This window comes from Brassica napus, chromosome C9 (assembly GCF_020379485.1).
Source record: "Brassica napus cultivar Da-Ae chromosome C9, Da-Ae, whole genome shotgun sequence".
NCBI lineage: Eukaryota > Viridiplantae > Streptophyta > Magnoliopsida > Brassicales > Brassicaceae > Brassica > Brassica napus.
The window spans coordinates 1,497,924-1,520,935 of NC_063452.1; the positions used below are offsets into that span (position 1 = coordinate 1,497,924).

General features: G+C 38.6%; 2 protein-coding genes across 2 annotated transcripts; both read right to left on the reverse strand.

The window, feature by feature from the left end:
- Positions 1-76: 76 nt before the first annotated feature.
- On the reverse strand, positions 77-2,381 carry LOC111211889 (protein transport protein SEC31). The gene is made up of 3 exons (XM_022713210.2): positions 1,796-2,381; positions 1,504-1,656; positions 77-1,087 (listed from the first exon to the last, which is right to left on the reverse strand). Exons 1-3 carry the CDS (start codon positions 2,234-2,236, stop codon positions 248-250), a joined length of 1,434 nt encoding a protein of 477 aa, XP_022568931.1. The 5' UTR covers positions 2,237-2,381; the 3' UTR covers positions 77-247.
- Positions 2,382-15,949: 13,568 nt separating this feature from the next.
- Positions 15,950-19,820, reverse strand: LOC125593249 (transcription factor mef2A-like). The gene is made up of 3 exons (XM_048769590.1): positions 18,830-19,820; positions 18,623-18,769; positions 15,950-18,427 (listed from the first exon to the last, which is right to left on the reverse strand). The coding sequence occupies exon 3, from the start codon at positions 18,008-18,010 to the stop codon at positions 17,018-17,020; it is 993 nt and encodes a 330-aa protein (XP_048625547.1). The 5' UTR covers positions 18,011-18,427; positions 18,623-18,769; positions 18,830-19,820; the 3' UTR covers positions 15,950-17,017.
- Positions 19,821-23,012: the final 3,192 nt, after the last annotated feature.

Genomic DNA, 23,012 nt, shown 5'->3' on the forward strand with positions numbered 1-23,012 from the left:
ACTATCTTAGACCATATGAAATACACGTGGCATTATCGACGGAGAAGAAAGAAACTATAGAACCTAGTCGTATACTTATTTAACGGTGAGAGATAACCTGATAACGCTTCCTTTTAAAATTCTAAACAGATCTTTGAGTAAAAAAAGAGTAATCAACATTTCATTTACAATTATCAAAATCAACCTGAGATCATTTTGTATCTAGAGAATCGTTCTTTTTTTAACTTTTTACTTAACCTCTTCTGCTCTAGTCTTGACTTCCGCCAGAAGAAAACGGTCCATCGTTGGAACCCTGAGACTCCCTTGGAGACTGAAGTTGCTGATTCTGCTCAGGCCATGGTGCACTGGGAGAACCTTGGTGCTGTTGAATCATGGGGAACCTAAACCGTTGTCCTCCTTGGTTCATCACTGGCCTCACTGGTACAGCGTTAACTATAGGTGGCGGATATAAAAGCACCGGTGGCTGCATCATCGGAGCTCCAAGTTGGGGTAGGCTTGGCCTCAATGGGGGTTGACTTATGCCTGCGTTGGGAACAATCTGGTTCTGTTCCTGGTAATACATCATCGGCCTCACCGGGACTTGACCTAGATGGACAACGAAGTTGTCCTGTGGCAGCATTGGCCTCATTGGAGGTAGCCTTCGAAACTGATTCTGCTGCTGCGGCCTCATTGGAGGAGCTTCGTGGTGGGGAACGAGCTGGCCCTGGTGAAGCACACCGAACGACTGGCTGTAGCATACTAAAACAGTTCCAGGCTGACCAGGGAGCTCCATCGCCACCAGCTGATGCGGATATGTGTTCTGATTTGGGAGAAAAGGAGTTATAGTTCGGAATCTCCATAGTGCACCGTATAGACCAAGCCCGTCTGAGTAGAAGTGGTCTACTACGAGCCATCTTGGCTGCGGCAAACCGAAAGGGTCTTGCTGATATGGAGGCACGCTTGGTCCAAGACGAGGAGGCATCATCATCATCTGTCGAGAGGTTTGAGCGCTAGGAGGAGGATTCGGAAGAACAAGAGGACGGTTTTGGTTCTGATCCCTTGAAGACGATGTTGAGCCACGTTCCATCCTTTGACCGCTCCTACGTATCTGATCAAGACTTGGATCAGTACTCAGTAGTAACAAGACTACGTCTAAACCTAATCCAACATTACTTGTGGGACAAGAAACAGAGCGAAACAGAGCAAAACAGAGACTATATTCATAGACTCTAGTCACTTCGACTAACCTAAGCCAATATTAATTGTGTGACAAGAAACAGAGCGAAACAGAGCAAAACAGAGACAGTGTGCATAGACTCTAATCAGTACGACCCAACTAAGCCAACATTAATTGTGGGACAAGAAACAGAGCAAAACAGGGCCAATAGACCTAGACTCTATAACTACTACGACTAAACTAAGCCAACATTAATGGTGGGACTAAGAAACAGTGCAAAACAGAGACAATAGGGATAGACTCTAATCACTTAAAGGTTCTTGATGATCATAAAGTTTGGGATGTACCATTGACTGTTCTTGAGGATTCTGGTTCTCGGTTCCTTGGTCTTGTATGCTGAGACTAATAGCAGAAGTGTTGGAATCAGAATCAAGACGACGGTTCTGGTCACTTGCAAGCGATGTTGAGCCACGTTCCATGGCTTGATCGCTCCTACGAGTCTGATCAAGACTTGGATCATTAGTAACCTAATCATTTCATAAATGGCGTTGACACGAAACAGAGCAAAAACAGAGACAATAGGCATATACTCTAATCACTTAAGAGAGTTCTTGATCTATCATAGAGTTTGGGATGTACCGTGATCGGATCTTCTTGACGATTCTGATTCTCAGTTCCTTGGTTGGTCTCTTCGTCTTCTATGTTGAGATTACGAGCAGATTCAAGAAGGCTCTCGATAGCTTCTTCCTTGGGCTCATCTTCTTCCTCTGTCTGTACTTCTTCCTCCTCTGTCTGTACTTCTTCCTCCTCTGTTCGCACTTCGTCTTCTTCCTCGATTTTTTTGGTGGGATCAACCTCCTGTGTTCGCGCTTCGTCGTCTTCTGTTCGCGTCTCCTCTTTCTCTGTTCGCACTTCGTCTTCTTCCTCGGTTGTTTTGGCGGGATCAACCTCCTCTGTTCGCACTTCGTCTACCTCTGTTCGCGCTTCGTCTTCCTCGTCGGTTGTTTTGGCGGGATCAACAACCTCCTCTGTTCCCACTTCTTGTTCTTGGACGAGTTTATCAGATGGAGAAGTAGCCATGGCCAGAGATGGGAAGTGTCTAGAGAGAAAGATGAATGAGCGAAGAAGAACAAGTCCAAGAATCTTATATATATATAATGGTGCGAGGTTGTTGGTTGTTGCTTAGACCGTTAGGGATTAGGCGCGTGTGAAGCTTTCGCACTAACCGAATCGTTGGAAGCTCACGCGCGTATGCAGAGTAATTAACTAATTACACAAAAAAGTGAAAAAATGTTGCAGTCTTTAAAAGATTACGTAGAGTAAAGAGCACCGAACATTACTCTTTTGTTTTGTTTGTTTTGTTTTGAGTTTGATATAAGGGATGGTGCATGTTACTAATCTAAAAATTATTAAGAAGTTAAAAAAAATTCTTACATAGAGTTTTCAACATTTCTTTATAGTTCATATAATCTATCCGAAGAACGTTTGTGAGAAAATGTCAGTGAAAAAAGGGTTATCTTCTTCTTATCTTGAGCTTTCCTCCTTCATTCTCGGTGAGAGAATGAGAAATGGCTGCGTTTGTGAATGCATTGGCTGATTCAGGTTCTGATGAGTATGTTACAGACACAGACACACATACTAAAAGAAAACTAAAAATACAAAAAGCAGTAGAAACAAATTGGAAGAATCTACATTTTACAGTACATCTTGTTTTCAAGGAACAAAGAGTACAGATAGAGACAGATTCAAGATTCACAAAAAGGCAAAACTCCAACACCAATATGTAGCAAGCACATTGCGATAAGTTATCTGAGACAAGTCCCCTTAGATCATCATCATTAACTAGAACATTGGCTAACTGATCCTGGACGTTCACAGCTTCAAATGTCCTCATTTGATTCTTCTAAGCATAAAAAAAAAAAAACACTTATCTAATGGTAATTGATCAACACTACAAAAGAAGGATCCAGTGTATAAATGATCGACTCTAATATAGAGTAACCAAAACTTGCTAGAATCAGATAACATCCATGTTTCTGTCTCTGAAAACCCTTGATGTGTTTCTGATCCAAATCAGCCTGCTATACATTTTCCTTGTTCCCAAAGAAAAAACATTTTTCTATACAGACCGGTGCAGAAGGATATTTAACTAAATTAGTCTCTCCAACATGTAACCAGCAGTAGCACCAAAGTCTTTATATTTGTTACACATAAACACATGACATCAGTTAAGAGACTGACTAAACTACAACAAGGGTTGACAGATATACAAGAATTACATAAACAGAAGTAAAAATATTTTGCTGGTTATAATCATTCTTAACAGATACAAGCTTTCTATACAAATTTCCTAAAATCCATCAAATGAAATTGATTCAGACAGAAGACCCAAATCATCTCTTCAAGTCCTAAAGCAGCATCAAAGTCTTAATCTTTATTCACATAAAGAGATAGCATTCCTAAGCGATTAACCATAACCAATGCAAGAAAATGGCCCAATAGAAATTTTGCTACAGAATTTAGGAAAGATAATCATGTAAAGTATGCTTCTGCTTAGTCTCGACCTCTCCTCCCAAGTCCTCTGGCTCTACTGCGTCGATCTCCTCTGCCACGGTAAGAAGACTGTCCAACATTAAACATCCTCATAGACCTCATTTGGTTTTGCTGATTAGTCACATATCCCATGGATTGCTGGTTGTACATCACTGGAGCTGCTGCACTTTGAAAAGGTTGTTGGCGCATAGCAAAAGGCTGATTAGGATTGTTCGGACCTAAAAACATTGTTGATACTTGTGCTCCAAGGTTTGGTTCAGTAATCTGACCGATATACTGTTGGTTGTACATCATTGGAGCTTGAACTGGAAGTGGATTCGGAACAATTCCCATTTGGTTCGGCTGATTGATATCAGGTCTCATGAAATGCTGCGGCGGATTGTACACCACTGGAGCTGTTGCATTGAGAAAAGGTTGTTGGCGCATACCAAAAGGATGTCTGAGATTGTCCTGACCTGCAAACATTGTTGATACTTGTGCCCCAAGGTTTGGTTCTGTAATCTGACTGCTCCGGAAACCATGCTGCTGGTTGTACATCATCACTGGAGCTTGACTTGTGGGTAGAGTGGGAACAAATCCCATTTGGTTCGGTTGATAGATCTCAGGTCTCATGAGTTGCTGTTGTTGGTTGTACATCATTGAAGCTTGATTGGGAACAACATCCATATGATGCGGCTGAAGTTGGTTAAAATTCTGCCCTGTTAGGTTTGGTTCTGAAAACTGACTGCTCCCATAATGGTGATGTTGTTGAAACTGAGGAACATAAGAGTCATAATGATTTGAGTTAATGATTTCTTGTTCATTGCTCATCCTTCTCCTCTTTGTAGTTGTACTCTCACAATCATTAACTTCTTCTTCTTGTTCTTCAAAGATGTCAAACTCGGTCGACCTTCCTGGATCATGAAATCTCTTGAAAAGTTCCTCTTCATCAATATATTCTACAAATTCATCTCTGATTAGCGGGATAAGTGTACCGTGAGGAAGTTGGATATCTGATTCCAGTCTCACAATATATAAAGGTCTCCTTACATATCCAAATCCAAAGTAGTAACCAACCACACGACAAAACGGAGCTCTTGTTTCATTTATAGTGAGGAAATATCTCAACTATCTCTTAGTACTTATTCTCCTAGATTTGTTCTAACAAACAACTTATCCTTTTGTTTAGTCTGGTTTAATCCGGTTTGGTAAAGTACTTCGTTTGGTTATTCAAGTACAAATCCCCTAGACTATATTTGCGAAGTGATTTTGCAACATGTCCTTTCTACAATCAATTTCACAAAACAAATATGACATGGCTAATGAAATTGATGACATGACTTCCGTAAAAATATGACATGGATAATTTCATTTAATGTTGATTTATATTTTTGGCAAACTTATTAGAATATGGTAATAATTCATATATTACATTTAATATTGATATTTCTTTTTGGTAAATTTTATTTTAAATATGGTAATAGCTCATACATCATTTATAAAATAAATATATTCATATATAACATTTCAAATTTCGAAATATTATTATTTTTGTATAATTATCCAATTTGTATTACTAAAACTTTCAAAAATTCCTACAATTTTTTAAAATTTTAAATATCTAATAGTAAAATCATTAGTTTTTTATATACCTACAAATTTTATAAATATTGTTTAGGGTAAATTTTTGATAATTATACAATTTTATATTATTTTTATACAAATTGATTTAATATATATCAAATCTATAGTAAATATTAGTAAGAAAATAGTAAAATCTATAATATTTAATAAAATTTATTTTTAAATATAAGTTAGATTAAAAAAATTATTTACTGCACATGGTGCAGGAAAACACCTAGTGTTTGTTTAAACGTAGAAACACACACTTAGGGGGGTTATTCAAACAAGAATTTGTATGAAATTTAGTGGTTTTAAAAGTTGATGGACTTTTAAAAGTTAAGTAAACTTAACAAATATTTTATATAGATTTCCACTGATTGTGATTGATCTTCATAGATTTGCATACATTTTTTTTTAAATCCTTTAAAGGAAATATATAAAAGTTCTTTTAGAAAACTTTCCAATTTTTTAAAAGCTCTCTGTAAGTAGAGACAATAGTAAGAGATGATGTACAACAAGTCCCTGAGATATCTTGGTCGCCAAATCATGTCACAAGATCGATCGAGATCAACTCTTGAGAGATAATCTCTTGTAGCCGGCTATCTAGGACCTCATGTTGCTACGTACGATTGGAATCGATGTTCCTTAGTAACACTAGTAGCGATGAGTTGAGCCACCTCAGCCCTTCCTTTACCCACATGATCCAATTTCCACTACGAAAAGACACAAGGAGATGATGAATGTTTCGGAAATGATAAATGAGTGTTGGGTACTTCTATATGTGGGATGAAAGCTTGCCTAAGCTATTCAGATGATGTTTCAAATATCATTTTCTTCACCTGTAGGTGAAAAAATAATTCCACTGTCCATGGCAACGCTAGGAGCTGCGCCTCGAAGAATAAGTTGGTAGAAAGAAGGATCGTCAGCCATGAAAAACAGCTTTCCACCACTATTGTTTACGCTATTCTGCCAAGATGATGACATTCAAACATAGAGTGAAGGTGATGAAACTCTTCAAATTCGACCAATAAAGCTGGCCAGTCGTCTTCTTCTTCGTTTTTGATGATCTTGACCAATTGTTGACAATCTGTCTCAAAGGTTATATCTAGTTGGTCCAGTCGGATTAAGGATTTCATGGTCCACAGCAGAGTATGAAGCTCAGCATGTAGGGGGGTTAAGCTTCGGTTACTAGTGAATGAACCGAAGGTCGTTACCCCATCCTTGTCCGTCAGGACCATACCTCCGCCAAAGAGAGCGTCGTCTTTATGCCAAGAGGCGTCAATCGACCATAGGGGGCCGAGGTGTTGCGCTTCAGGCGGTGGTTGAGTCTCCTCATCATTTGGAGTTGTGTGTAAGAGTTTTGCTAGCGACTTATATCTCTAAAACCAAAAAAAATCAAAACTGAATCAGAACAAAACCGAAAAGGTATCCGAATTTATATAATATAGTTTATAGTTTATATACTTGTAAATATTAACAGTCATTGTTGCATTTAAACTAATTTAATAATTTTAAAATACTACATACAAAAAAAAAACAAATTACCATAATACATTATATCTACAATATTTAAATTATCTAAATTATTCAAAATTTTATCCGAAAACCCAAAAAAAATTGATATTTAATCCGAAGATCAGATTTTTTAACATGAATTAACAGAAAATCAAAACCAAACCAAAACCGAATGAGATTCAAAATTTTCTCGGATATTAGTCGGTTCTCAACTTTGTTAACCGAACCAAATTTTTTTAATACTATATTAGATACTAAATCTCTAGAATTAAAAAAAAAAAAACAAAACTAAACCGGAACAGAATGACAAAGCCAAAATATGTTACAGACACAAACACACATACTAAAAAAAATACTGTATACAAGAGCACTAGGGACAAGGACAAAGTGGATCCGAATCTACAGTTCACAAACATGTTTTCAAGGAACAATGATTACAAGTAGAGAAAGATTCAAGATTCACGAAAGACAAAACTCCCCTACAAATCTGAAATAAACACATTGCAACGAGGTTAACAAAGTAAGCATCTATTAAGCCACATTACCAAGCTTTCTATACACATTTCCTAAAATCCTTTATTAATAAAATAATAAGTCCTAAAGCAGCATAGTCTTTATTCACATAAGAGATAACAATACTAAAATATCAACCAAAACCAATGCAAGAAAACGGCCCAACAGAAATTTTGCTACATAATTTGGAAAAGTTCAACTAACTAGTTATAAAAGTTGATTAGACAGTCCTTCAGAGACTCTTTTGAGATAGTGAAGATAATCATGTCACTTAGGCTTCTGCTTAGTCTCGACCTCCCCTCCCAAGACCTCTGGCTCTACTGCGATGACTTCCTCTGCCACGGTAAGAAGACTGTCCTGCAGCATTGAACATCCTCATAGAACTCATTTGGTTTTGCTGATTAGTCACAGGTCCCATGGATTGCTGGTTGTACATCACTGGAGCTGCTGCACTTTGAGAAGGTTGTTGGCGCATACCAAAAGGCTGGTTGGGATTGTTCTGACCTAAAAACATTGTTGATGCTTGTGCTCCAAGGTTTGGTTCTGTAATCTGACTGCCATACTGCTGGTTGTACATCATTGGAGCTTGAAATGGAAATGGATTGGGAACAACTCCCATATTGTTCGGCTGATTGATCTCACGTCTCATGAAATGATGCGGCGGATTGTATACCATTGGAGCTGCTGCACTGAGAAAAGGTTGTTGGAACATGCCAAAAGGCTGTCTGAGATTGTGCTGACCTAGTTCTGTAATCTGACTGCTCCTGAAACCATGCTGCTGGTTGTACATCATCACTGGAGCTTGACTTGGGAGTAGATTGGAAACAAATCCCATTTGGTTAGGCTGATTGATCTCAGGTCTCGTGAGTTGCTGCTGTTGGTTGTACATCATTAAAGCTTGACATAGAATTTGAAGTAGATTGGGAACAATGTCCACATGATGTGGCTGCATACAAAGAAGTTGGTTAAAATTGTCTTGGCATTGTCCCTCATAATGATTGCAAGTCCTCAAAATCTTCTTGTTTGAGTTAATGATTTCTTCTTCACTACTCATCCTTCTCTGTTGGATAAGCTTGTGATACAAGTTTCCTTTTCCTTGTCAAGTTATGATTATCTTTAAGGATTAGGAAATATGATAATGATAGATGGAATAGGAATATGTTAGGTCCTATATATATTGAATGCATAATATGATGCATAGTGTGATTTTGATATTCGGTGAATTGTGATCTTAAGATCTTGTGATTGATTAATAAAAGAAGGACTTCTTATTATTGAGTTTGTGTTTCTACATTTGGTATCAGAGCCATCATATAAAGCTTTTGAAACCTACGAAATACAACCATGGGAGATGTCAAGGATGAGACCGTGTCGCGCAAAGAAACCGGACCAAACTCTGTTAAGTTTCCGATGTTAACTCCATCGAACTATACTGTATGGGCTTTACGAATGAAGATCGCACTCAAAGTTAGCGAGGTCTGGGAAACAATTGATCCCGGAAACAAAGACGAGAAGAAGAACAATATGGCTATTGCATTCTTGTTCCAATCCATACCAGAGACGTTAGTCTTACAAATTGGGGATATAGATACAGCAAAAGCAGCGTGGGATGCAATTAAAGCAAGACATGTCGGAGCTGAACGAGTTAGAGAGGCTAGGTTACAAACCTTAATGGCAGAGTTCGATAGGATCAAGATGAAAGATGGTGATACAGTTGATATGTTCTCGGACAAACTATCGGAAATTGTCTCCAAAGCCGCTTCTTTAGGAGAAGTAATTGAAGAACCTAAGCTTGTAAAGAAAATTCTAAAGAGCTTACCAAGAAAGAAGTTTATCCACATGGTTGCTTCACTTGAACAAGTTCTAGATCTCAATACTACAAGCTTTGAAGATATTGTTGGTAGATTGAAAGCATATGAAGAAAGAATAGCTGAAGAAGAAGATGATAAAGATGATGATTCGGGTAAACTGATGTATGCTAATACAAGCTCTGGATCAGAAAACTATGGATACAACGGCCGAGGACGAGGACGCGGTGGAAGATCGAGCTGGAGGGGAAGAGGTCGCGGCCGACAAGGATCCTTCCAACAACAGCGCGAAGCCTATAAACAAGGTCGAACTGGAGGTGACGCATCACATATCACGTGCTTTAACTGTGATAAAGTTGGACATTATGCCACTGATTGTCCAGATAAACTGTTAAAACTTCAAGAAACTGTTGCAAAGGATGAGGAAAAAGATGAAGATACCCATGAAGCGGATAACTTGATGATGAACGAGATAGTTTACTTGAATGAAAAAAACGTAAACCCTAAAACGTTTGATACAGAAACGGATGCAAGGAATGTATGGTATCTAGATAATGGGGCTAGCAACCATATGAGTGGGAATCGTATGTTCTTTTGCGAGCTTGATGACACTATTAATGGAAAAGTACGGTTCGGAGACGATTCAAGAGTTGACATAATGGGAAAGGGCTCTGTTCGTTTCATTATTGATGGTGAAAAGAAAATTCTAAAGGATGTCTACTATATACCAGCACTTCAAAGCAACATCGTTTCACTAGGACAAGCTACAGAGGCTGGCTGCGAAGTGAATATGAAAGATAACATGCTCAAGTTATTCGATAGACATGGTCAATTAATGGTAAAAACCAAAAGGGCTAAAAATCGTCTGTACAAAGTCACACTACAGACCGAACTTATCGAGTGTATGCATTTAACGTCTGGAGAAGAAACTGCAGTGTGGCACGCACGCTTAGGACACGTCAACAAAGATACAATGAAGGCTATGATAAAGAAGGAGCTTGTTACCGGCTTACCCCCATTAGCGGACAACACAGAGACCTGTGTTTCTTGTCTAAAAGGAAAACAAACTAGGAAGCCCTTTCCGCAAGCAACCTCTTATCGTGCACCGAAGCTCCTGGAACTTGTCCACGCCGATCTCTGCGGACCTATCACCCCGTCAACTCCATCTCAGAAGAAATATATTTTCGTCCTTATCGATGACCACTCGCGATACATGTGGACAGTGCTTCTCAAAGATAAAAGTGAAGCATTTGAAAAATTTAAAATCTTTAAGAAGCGTGTAGAGCAAGAAACTAAAGCTGAATTGAAAACCTTAAGAACGGATAGAGGTGGCGAGTTCGTATCACGGGAATTCCAATCTTACTGCGATAAGTTCGGCATCAATCATCACTTAACAGCACCCTACTCTCCACAGCAGAATGGAGTAGTGGAGAGACGAAACCGAACACTTCTAGAGATGACAAGGAGCATCTTGAAACACATGAATGTTCCAAATCATCTTTGGGGTGAAGCAATCAGACATGCTACCTACTTGATTAATAGGGTAGCAACAAGATCATTGGAAGGGTTAACTCCGTATGAAGCTTTGAAGAGTCGAAAGCCGAATCTCTCCCACCTGAAAGTTTTTGGCTGCATGTGTTATGCGAGAACAGAGACAGCCGGAAGGAAGAAACTAGATGATAGATCCAGAGTTCTTGTCCACTTAGGAACAGAGCCGGGATCTAAATCATACCGACTTCTTGACCCTCATACAAAACGCATTATTGTTAGTCGGGACGTTGTGTTTGACGAAGGAAAGGAATGGCGTTGGACAGAACAAAACCACGATATCGAAGCTGGGAAGTTCATTATACGACGAGACAACTTGAGTATTGGAGCTACGGGTATTGAGATGACAGATAATACCAATGAGAATGAAGAACTCATAAGTGACGACGAAGAAGATATCGATGATGACGATAGCGACAACAACGACTTAAGTGTAGCAGAGCAACCTCGACGATCAGGAAGAATATCAACAAAGCCCGCATACCTCGACGACTATATTCTCTTAGCAGAAGTAGAAAGCGAACGCTTACTAATGGTTATTAATGACGAACCTTGGGATTTTAGGGAAGCTAAGGAATTGAAAGTTTGGATAGACGCTTGTAAGGATGAAATCTTCTCTATTGAGAAGAATAATACTTGGGATCTTGTTGAGTTACCAGCAGGAGTGAAACCTATCGGATTAAAGTGGGTGTTTAAGATCAAACGTAATGCAGACGGAACCATTAGCAAATACAAAGCTCGTCTAGTAGCTAAAGGATATGTTCAGCGTCATGGTGTTGATTACGATGAAGTCTTTGCTCCTGTAGCTCGTATTGAAACAATTAGGTTGATCATAGCTTTAGCTGGATCACACGGCTGGGAAGTACATCACCTTGACGTTAAAACCGCATTCCTACACGGAGAACTAAAAGAAGATGTATATGTTACTCAACCAGAAGGTTTTGTTGTCACTGGAAAAGAACATAAAGTGTATAAACTAAGGAAGGCTCTCTATGGGCTACGGCAAGCACCTAGAGCGTGGAATATAAAGCTTAATGCAATCCTCCGAGGTTTGGGTTTCAGACGCTGTTCAAAGGAACCATCACTTTACCGACGAGAGAACGTCCGTGATATGCTTATTGTGGTAGTCTATGTAGACGACCTCTTGGTCACAGGGTCTTCGTTAAAGGCTATAGCGGCGTTCAAAGGCGAGATGCAAACTAATTTTGAGATGAGTGACCTTGGCTTATTGACATACTATCTTGGAATTGAGGTTCTTCAAGGTAAGGATGGAATCGTGCTCAAACAGGATAGATACGCCTTGCGGATACTTGAGGAAACTCAGATGAGCTCGTGTAACGCAGTACATGTTCCGATGGAGCTAAATGCAAATCTATCTAAGGCGTGTAAAGAAGAGAAGATAGACGAGAGAAACTATCGCAGAACTGTCGGGTGTCTCCGTTACTTACTGCACACGCGACCTGACCTATCGTTTAGTGTGGGTGTGCTCAGTCGCTATATGCAGGACCCAAGGACATCTCACGGTGCAGCATTGAAGCAGGTCCTTAGATATCTACGTGGTACTTGCACTTTGGGATTATATTATCCTCGTGACCAAGGTACTAAGCTCTTGGGTTTTAGTGATGCGTCTCACAATGTTGATACTGACGATGGTAAGAGTACGACTGGACATATATTCTATTTTGGTAAGAGTCCCATAACATGGTGCTCGACGAAGCAAGAGATAGTAGCATTATCATCATGCGAGGCTGAGTTTATGGCTGCAACAGAAGCAGCAAAACAAGCAATTTGGTTGCAAGAACTTTTGAGTGAAGCTATTGGTGAAGAAAGCAAAAGAGTGGTGATCAAAGTTGACAACAAATCTGCCATTGCATTGAGTAAAAACCCCGTGTTTCATGGACGCAGCAAGCACATTCACAGAAGATTTCACTTTATACGAGAGTGTGTTGAGAAAGAACAAGTGGAGGTCGAGCATATCCCGGGGAGCGAACAAAAGGCAGACATTCTTACCAAATCACTTGGAAGAATAAAATTCAAAGAAATGAGGGACCTCATTGGTGTTCAAGATGTGTGTGAAAGAAAGTTCAAGCTTAAGGGGGAGAATGTTGGATAAGCTTGTGATACAAGTTTCCTTTTCCTTGTCAAGTTATGATTATCTTTAAGGATTAGGAAATATGATAATGATAGATGGAATAGGAATATGTTAGGTCCTATATATATTGAATGCATAATATGATGCATAGTGTGATTTTGATATTCGGTGAATTGTGATCTTAAGATCTTGTGATTGATTAATAAAAGAAGGACTTCTTATTATTGAGTTTGTGTTTCTACATTCTCCTCTTTGTTGTTGTACTCTGGCAGTCATTAACTTCTTCTTCTTCTTCTTCAAAGATGTCAAACGCAGCCCTTACTGGATCATTAAATCTCTTGAACAGATCCTCTTCATCAATATATTCTGCAATTTTCTGGACGACTAGAGGGATAAGTGTACCGCGAGGCGTTTTGATGTCTGATTCCATTCTCACAACGTAGAAAGGTCTCCTTACATATCCAAATCCAAAGTAGTAACCAACCACACGACCAAAAGGAGCTCTTGTTTCACTTATAAGCAAAGTAGAACCTACTTTCAAAGTTCTATCCTCTCCGATCATCTCAAGTACCACATGACGTGCCCTTACAACCTGTGATAACAAACATAGTTTTAAAATTCCTCTTGATATTCCCATTGATGTAGCTTCTAGGGGTTTTTTTTTTTTTGTTGTTGTTGATAAAGGTCTATATTCTCTCTAGCTACACGATTTATAGTTAAGAAATAGCAGATATCTCGTAGTACTTATCCTCCTAGATTTCTAAAGATTTTCATATCTCTTGTGTATATTGAAATCATTAAGTTCTAACAAACAACAACTTATCCTTTTAGTCTGGTTTAGTCCGGTTTGGTAAAGAAGTTCGTTTGATTATCTAGTAGTACAAATGGAAACACACTAAAAAGCTTTTAAGTACAAAACAAGCTCAAAGAATCGAGTTAACACACAGTTTTATTACACCTAGAGATTGCATTCAAGGAAAAAAAAAGGTTAATAAACAAAGACTGATTCAAGATTCACCAAGACCTAGACGCTTAGATCATGTCAACTAGAACATTGTCTTCACTGAGATTCTAAATAAAGACAGTTTCGAATCCTTCATCTTATACTACACTAAGCAACAAAACAACAACATATATTTTCTCATACTGCAAATCATTTCAGTAAGTAACAAAGTACAGATTCGTTTTACAATGTTTCATATGAATCAAGTTACACTCACTATAAAGAACGCAACAAAGAGCAAATTATACATCTTTTTTTTTATATTAAAAACAAGTTTCAACAAACAAAGATTACAATAGGGATGATCTAAAAGATTCACAGAAAAGAAAACGAGCTCCCCCACCAATCAAATTATCTGCCACTGGAGACAAGCACAATGATCTTTTCCTTGAGATCCAATTTACATAAAACAAAGCCTACTTTTTGGCTGCAGATTCAGCTTCCTTCTCAGGATTATGACTCATTTTATGTCTTCGGTTTAGTGCCCGTTGTTCTTGTTGTTGTTCTGAGAAACTGAACATCTATTGAAGAAAAAAAATGCTTCTTTACAATTCACTAGTCTGCACTAGGCTCCCCTGAACCATGACGCTCTCTTCTGATCGTATCTAGAAGATCTTGAACTACTTCAGACATCAATGGTCTAAATTCTGGTTCAGACTGTCACAAAAATATAAGAACAAAACACTCTTTTGTTCAAAGCAAACACACAATCACAAGCAATGTAATCACAGTTTTCTCATAGTTCAACATGTGCTTTTTTACCTGAATAATATCAGCAAAAGTGTGACAACTACTTTGCAGGGTACTGAACGTTAAGAGATGGATCAACCAGGAAACATCCAGTTTGAGTCTCTGAAACCTAAACATGCCTCTTTACCCTAGCTGTACTCTTTTCTCATTTCCTAAAACCATATTACCCTATCGAATGAATGATGTTGATTCGAATATGTTTCTTCAACACCAAACCAGATTCAGTTTCTTAGCCTTTGATACAGGTGAACACATAAAGTTTCGGATGCAAACCAATAAAAAGAGATTCATAAAACCGACTCTCAATAATCCAAAAAGGAAATGATTCAGTAGACATTTTGCAGTAGAGTTTCCAGGTTCTAAGTAAATGATTTCAACCACCAAGAGCTAACTAATCAAATACCATGACTAAATCCTAGTTAAAGACAAAGATATGCTTAACGTTCTATCCTAAGTGAAGATGATCATGTCACTTAGGCTTCGGCTTAGTCTCGACCTGCCCTCCCAAGTCCTCCTCTTGCTCTACTGCGGCGACCTCCTCTGCCACGGTAAGAAGACTGTCCAGCATTGAACATCCTCATAGAACTCATTTGGTTTTGCTGATTAGTCACAGGTCTCATGGATTGCTGCTGCTGGTTGTACATCACTGGAGCTGCTGCACTTTGAGAAGGTTGTTGGCGCATAGCAAAAGGCTGGTTAGGATTGTTCTGACCTAAAAACATTGTTGATGCTTGTGCTCCAAGGTTTGGTTCTATAATCTGACTGCCATACTGCTGGTTGTACATCATCATTGGAGGTTGAACTGGAAGTGGGTTGGGAACAATTCTCATTTGGTTTGGCTGATTGATCTCAGGTCTCATGAATTGCTGCGGCGGGTTGTACATCATTGGAGCTGTTGCATTGAGAAAAGGTTGTTGGCGCATACCAAAAGGTTGTCTGAGAAGCATAGTTGGTACTTGTGTGCCAAGGTTTGGTTCTGTAAGCTGACTGCTCCTGCTCCCGAAACCAAGCTGCTGGTTGTACATCATTGGCGTCACTGGAGCTAGACTTGGGGGTAGAGTGGGAAAAAATCCCATTTGGTTCGGTTGATTAAGCTCATAAAGAATAGAGCAAAACACACAGTTTTACACTAGAGGAGGTTTGTATTCAAGGAAAAAGAAGTTAATACACAGAGACTGATTCAAGATTCACCAAGACCTAGACGCTTAGATCATTGTCTTAAATTTTTTAATAAGACCAATCTTGTCCTAATAGGTACTACTCTGCACTGTTTCTGTTCTCTACAACTCATCCTTCTCTTTGTTACCGACTTAATATGCTAGTAGAGGTTCTAATTCCATTTGGTTGTTTGGGAGAGAGAGATTCTAAAAACAAGCCCTGAACAATCCTCGTTACTTGATCTTATACACTAAGCAACAAAACAAACAACATACATTTTCGCACAATGCAAGTCCTTTCGGTAACTAACAAAGTACAGCTTTGTTTTACAATGTTAAATATGAATAAAGTTACACGCACTATAAAGAACACAACAACACAGCAAATTATACATACTTTTTTTTTTTAGTACAAACAAGTTTCAAAGAATCAAGTAAACACACAATTTGACACTAGAGGTCGTTATCATAACCATCTTTGGTTTTAGAGATTCTTGAAGAGGAAGAATAATTAAAGTTTATTAGATTTCCAATTTATTAGTATGCACAATGTTTCTTCAGGTGAGTATGTTACAGACACAAACACACATACTAAAAGAAGAGAAAAATACAGGAGCAGTAGAAACAAAATGGGAGAATCTACGTTTTAAGGTACATGTTGTTTTTAAGGAACAATGATTACATATAGAGATAGATTCAAGATTCACGAAAGGCAAAACTCCCCCACTAATCTGAGACAAGTACCCTCAGATCATTATCATCATTACAACTAGAACATTGCTAACTGATCTTGGATGGTCACATCTTGAAATGTCCGCATTTGATTCTTCTAAGCATAAAAAAACATTTATCTAATGGTAATTGATCAACACCACAAAAGAAGGGTCCATTGTAAAAATGATCGACACCAATATAGAGAAACCAAAACTTGCTAGACACAGAGAACATCCATTTTTGTGTCTTTCAAATCCCTTAACGTGTTTCTGATCCAATCCAGCTTGCTATAAAAAAAAATTTTGTCTACTGTTATTGCTTTATATTAGAAACATTTGGGATACAATGATCGTTTTGTATTAACTGTTTCTATTGAGTGTAACACAAGCACTGTACAATTTTGAGTTTCATTACCTCACATACATTGCAATCTCCAGCCTCTCCTATAAGGAGGCGCTTCTAGATCTTAATGGAGAACATACTGGTTTCTAAACAGATCTTTGACTAAAACAGTACCCAGTATTTCATTTACAATTATCAAAATCAATCTGAAGTCTATTTTTTGAAAGAAAATCGTCTTTTACTTTTTACCTAACCTCTTCTGCTCTAGCCTTGACCTTGGCGTGAAGACGATGGTTCATCAGCGTTAGACCCCTGAAACTGCCTTGGCTGTTGTGTTTGAGGCTGAAGTTGCTGATTTACCTGCTCAGGCGGTGGTGGTACTGCTGCACTGGGAGAAGCTTGGTGGTGTTGAATCATATTCATGGGGAACCTAAAGCGTTGTTGTCCTTGGTGGAATTGCTGTTGCTGCAGATGGTAGTTGTAGTTCATCACTGGCCTCACTGCTTGTTGCTGCTGATTGTAGTTGTAGTTCATCCATGGCCTCACTGCTTGTTGCTGCTGATTGGAGTTGTAGTTCATCCATGGCCTCACTGCTTGTTGCTGCTGATTGTAGTTGTAGTTCATCACTGGCCTCACTGCTTGTTGCTGCTGATTGTAGTTGTAGTTCATCACTGGCCTCGCTGCTTGTTGCTGCTGATTGTAGTTGTAGTTCATCACTGGCCTCACTGCTTGTTGCTGCGGCTGGTTGTAGTTCATCCATGGCGGCTGATTTTGCCTTCCCTGGTTCAAGGGATGCCTAGCACTAAAAGCCCCAAGTGATCCACCTGATGATCCTCCTAGACGCTCCAAGTACTCTTGATACCCCTCTGAATCCCTAGGAGCTTCAATTTGCCATAGATGCTGTTGGCTCATACCAGGCTGATGGTTTTGCCTTTTCCTGGAGGAGGAGCTCTCACCTGCCTCATACACTTTCCGCTTTCCCCTTTGCTGAGTAAACTCATTCTGAACAGGTGCAACTGGTCGCTCCTGCTGATATGGAGGCACACTTGGTCTAAGATGCGACATCATCATCTGTTGTGACATTTGAAAAGGAGCAACTGATCCCTCCTGCTGATATGGATGAGGCATTTGAAAATGTGCAACTGGTCGCTCCTGCTGATATGGATGAGGCATCATCATCTGTTGAGACATTTGAGCGCCAGAAGGAACAAGACCACGGTTCTGTTGACTTGCAGACGATATTGAGCCACGTCCCATCGTTTCACCACTCCTATGAAACTGAATAAGACCTGGATCATTAGTAACAAGACTAGGACTAACCTAAGCCAACGTTAATGGTGGGCACAAGAAGCAGAGATAACCAGAGACAATAGACCTAGACTCTACCACTTGTACGACTAAACCTAATCCAACATTAATGGCAGGACAAGAAGCATAGCATAGCAAAACATAAACAATATGCTTAGACTCTCTAATCACTTAAAAGAGTTCTTGATCATCACAAAGTTTGGGATGTACCGTGCTCGAGTCTTCTTGACGATTCTGGTTCTCAGTTGCTTGGTCTTGTATGCTGAGACTAATAGCAGAAGTGTTGGGATTAGAATCAAGAGGACGGTTGAGATCACTTGCAAACGATGCTGAGCCACGTTCCATCATTTGACCACTCCTATAAATCTGATCAAAACTTGGATCAGTACGGAGTAGTAACAAGACTACGTCTAACTAATCCAACGTTAATGGCGGGACGCGAAACAGAGCGAAACAGAGCGAAACAGAGCGAAACAGAGCAAAACAGAGCAAAACAGAGACAATATACATAGACTCTAATCACTAAAAACGTTCTTGATCATCACAAAGTTTAGAAGGTACCGTGGACGAGAATCCTAATGACCCAAAAGTTTCCTCCTCTGTATTGAACTGAATGCCACCAAGATAGGGGCAAGGACTATACGGGTTCTGTTGTTCACTTGCAAAAGAGGTTGAGCCACGTTCCATCGTTTCACCACTCGTACGAATCTGGTTTAAGTCTTGGATCAGTACTAATGTAGTAACAAGAAGCAGAGACAATATGCTTACCGCGATCGCGTCTTCTTGACGATTCTGATTAAGAGAGCTCTCGATAGCTTCTTCATTGACTTCTTCTTCGGTTGTTTTGGCGGGATCAACCTCCTCTCTCTGCACTTCGTCTTTATCAGTTGGAGAAGTAGCCATGGCCAGATATGAGAGAAGTTTCTAGAGAGAAAGATGAGAGAGCGTAGAAGAAGAAACAAGTTAAAGATCTTCTAATATATGGCGCGAGTGCTTAGACCGTTAGGGTTTGTAAGTGCGTGTGAAACTCCACACTAACCGAATCGTTGGAATCTCACGCGCTTATGAAGAGTGAGTAGTTACTAATTACACCAAAAAAGGGTAGGAGAGTCATTTTTAAAAAAGATTATGTAGAGTGAAGAGCAAGGAACCTGACTCCTTTGTTTTGAGTTTTATATAAGGGATGGTAATTGTTTTCAGAGAGTTTTGAGAAAGAGAAATGGTTTATTTAATCTCGCCATCTTTGGTTTTAGTGATTTCTTGATGAATAAGAACACTGTTTATTGGACCTCTACTGATTAGTAAGCACAATGTTTCTTCGGATGAGTATGTTTAGGGCTGGGCACACTTATCGGTTCAGGAATTACCCGAGCGACTTATATCTCTAAAACCAAAAAATCAAAACTGAATCGGAACCGAACCAAAAACCGAATAAGTATCCAAATTTATATAATATAGTTTATAGTTTATATACAAGTAAATATTAACAGTCATTATTGTGCACAAAAAAAACAGTCATTGTTGCATTTAAACTAATCAATTAAAATACTACATACAAACCAAAATACCAAAAAAAAATTACCATAATAAATTTTATCTAAAATATTTTAATTATCCAAATTATTCAAAATTTTATCCAAAAATCCGAAAAATCTGATATTTAATTCGAAAACCAAATTTTCTGTTTTTAATATGGATTACCAGAAAACCGAAACCAAACTAAAACCAAATGAAATCCAAATTTTTCTCGGATATTAGTCGGTTGCCAATTTTGTTACCCGAACCAAAATTTTTTTAATACTATATTAGATACTAAATCTCTAGAATTAAAAAAAAAAACAAAACTAAACCGGAACAGAATGACAAAGACAAAATATGTTACAGACACAAACACACATACTAAAAAAAATACTGTATACAAGAGCACTAGGGACAAGGACAAAGTGGATCCGAATCTACCGTTCACAAACATGTTTTCAAGGAACAATGATTACAAGTAGAGAAAGATTCAAGATTGACAAAAGGCAAAACTCCCCCACAAATCTGAAATAAACACATTGCAACGAGGTTAAGAAAGTAAGCATTTATTAAGCCACATGACCAAGCTTTCTATACACATTTCCTAAAATCCTTTATTAATAAAATAAGTCCTAAAGCAGCATAGTCTTTATTCACATAAGAGATGACAATACTAAAAGATCAACCAAAACCAATGCAAGAAAACGGCCCAACAGAAATTTTGCTACATAATTTGGAAAAGTTCAACTAACTAGTTAGTTATAAAAGTTGATTAGACAGTCCTTCAGAGACTCTTTTGAGATAGTGAAGATAATCATGTCACTTAGGCTTCTGCTTAGTCTCGACCTCCCCTCCCAAGACCTCTGGCTCTACTGCGATGACTTCCTCTGCCACGGTAAGAAGACTGTCCTGCAGCATTGAACATCCTCATAGAACTCATTTGGTTTTGCTGATTAGTCACAGGTCCCATGGATTGCTGGTTGTACATCACTGGAGCTGCTGCACTTTGAGAAGGTTGTTGGCGCATACCAAAAGGCTGGTTGGGATTGTTCTGACCTAAAAACATTGTTGATGCTTGTGCTCCAAGGTTTGGTTCTGTAATCTGACTGCCATACTGCTGGTTGTACATCATTGGAGCTTGAACTGGGAATGGATTGGGAACAACTCCCATATTGTTCGGCTGATTGATCTCACGTCTCATGAAATGATGCGGCGGATTGTATACCATTGGAGCTGCTGCATTAAGAAAAGGTTGTTGGAACATGCCAAAAGGCTGTCTGAGATTGTGCTGACCTAGTTCTGTAATCTGACTGCTCCTGAAACCATGCTGCTGGTTGTACATCATCACTGGAGCTTGACTTGGGAGTAGATTGGAAACAAATCCCATTTGGTTAGGCTGATTGATCTCAGGTCTCGTGAGTTGCTGCTGTTGGTTGTACATCATTAAAGCTTGACATAGAATTTGAAGTAGATTGGGAACAATGTCCACATGATGTGGCTGCATACAAAGAAGTTGGTTAAAATTGTCTTGGCATTGTCCCTCATAATGATTGCAAGTCCTCAAAATCTTCTTGTTTGAGTTAATGATTTCTTCTTCACTACTCATCCTTCTCCTCTTTGTTGTTGTACTCTGGCAGTCATTAACTTCTTCTTCTTCTTCTTCAAAGATGTCAAACGCAGCCCTTACTGGATCATTAAATCTCTTGAACAGATCCTCTTCATCAATATATTCTGCAATTTTCTGGACGACTAGAGGGATAAGTGTACCGCGAGGCGTTTTGATGTCTGATTCCATTCTCACAACGTAGAAAGGTCTCCTTACATATCCAAATCCAAAGTAGTAACCAACCACACGACCAAAAGGAGCTCTTGTTTCACTTATAAGCAAAGTAGAACCTACTTTCAAAGTTCTATCCTCTCCGATCATCTCAAGTACCACATGACGTGCCCTTACAACCTGTGATAACAAACATAGTTTTAAAATTCCTCTTGATATTCCCATTGATGTAGCTTCTAGGGGTTTTTTTTTTTTTGTTGTTGTTGATAAAGGTCTATATTCTCTCTAGCTACACGATTTATAGTTAAGAAATAGCAGATATCTCGTAGTACTTATCCTCCTAGATTTCTAAAGATTTTGATATCTCTTGTGTATATTGAAATCATTAAGTTCTAACAAACAACAACTTATCCTTTTAGTCTGGTTTAGTCCGGTTTGGTAAAGAAGTTCGTTTGATTATCTAGTAGTACAAATGGAAACACACTAAAAAGCTTTTAAGTACAAAACAAGCTCAAAGAATCGAGTTAACACACAGTTTTATTACACCTAGAGATTGCATTCAAGGAAAAAAAAAAGTTAATGAACAAAGACTGATTCAAGATTCACAAAAAAAGTTAATGACCTAGACGCTTAGATCATGTCAACTAAAACATTGTACTATAAAGAACACAACACAGAGCAAATTATACATCTTTTTTTTCTTGTTACAAACAAGTTTCAACAAACAAAGATTACAATAGAAAGAAAAAAAGAAAACGAGCTCCCCCACCAATCAAATTATCTGCCACTGGAGACAAGCACAATGATCTTTTCCTTAAGCTCCAATTTACATGAAACAAAGCCTACTTTTTGGCTGCAGATTCAGCTTCCTTCTCAGGATTATGACTCATTTTATGTCTTCGGTTTAGTGCCCGTTTTTCTTGTTGTTTTTCTGAGAAACTGAACATCTATTGAAGAAAAAAATGCTTCTTTACAATTCACTAGTCTGCACTAGGCTCCCCTGAACCATGACGCTCTCTTCTGATCGTATCTAGAAGATCTTGAACTACTTCACACATCAATGGTCTAAATTCTGGTTCACTGTCACAAAAATATAAGAACAAAACACTCTTTTGTTCAAAGCAAACACACAATCACAAGCAATCTAATCACAGTTTTCTCATAGTTCAACATGTGCTTTTTTACCTGAATAATATCAGCAAAAGTGTGACAACTACTTTGCAGGGTACTGACCGTTAAGAGATGGATCAACCAGGGAACATCCAGTTTGAGTCTCTGAAACCTAAACATGCCTCTTCACCCTAGCTGTACACTTTTCTCATTTCTTAAAACCATATTACCCTATCGAATGAATGATGTTGATTCGAATATGTTTCTTCAACACCAAACCAGATTCAGTTTATTAGCCTTTGATACAGGTGAACACATAAAATTTTGGATGCAAACCAATAAAAAGAGATTCATAAAACCGACTCTCAATAATCCAAAAAAGAAATGATTCAATAGACATTTTGCAGTAGAGTTTCCAGGTTCTAAGTAAATGATTTCAACCACCAAGAGCTAACTAATCAAATACCATGACTAAATCCTAGTTAAAGACAAAGATATGCTTAACGTTCTATCCTAAGTGAAGATAATCATGTCACTTAGGCTTCG

Coding starts and splice junctions, on each gene's coding strand:
- LOC111211889 (XM_022713210.2), bottom strand. CDS start 2,236: ATGGCTACTTCTCCATCTGATAAACTCGTCCAAGAACAAGAAGTGGGA. Junction 1,657..1,795: donor GTCAAGAAGATCCGATCACG/GTACATCCCAAA, acceptor AGTCTTGATCAG/ACTCGTAGGAGCGATCAAGC. Junction 1,088..1,503: donor ATCCTCAAGAACAGTCAATG/GTACATCCCAAA, acceptor AGTCTTGATCAG/ATACGTAGGAGCGGTCAAAG.
- LOC125593249 (XM_048769590.1), bottom strand. CDS start 18,010: ATGGGACGTGGCTCAATATCGTCTGCAAGTCAACAGAACCGTGGTCTT.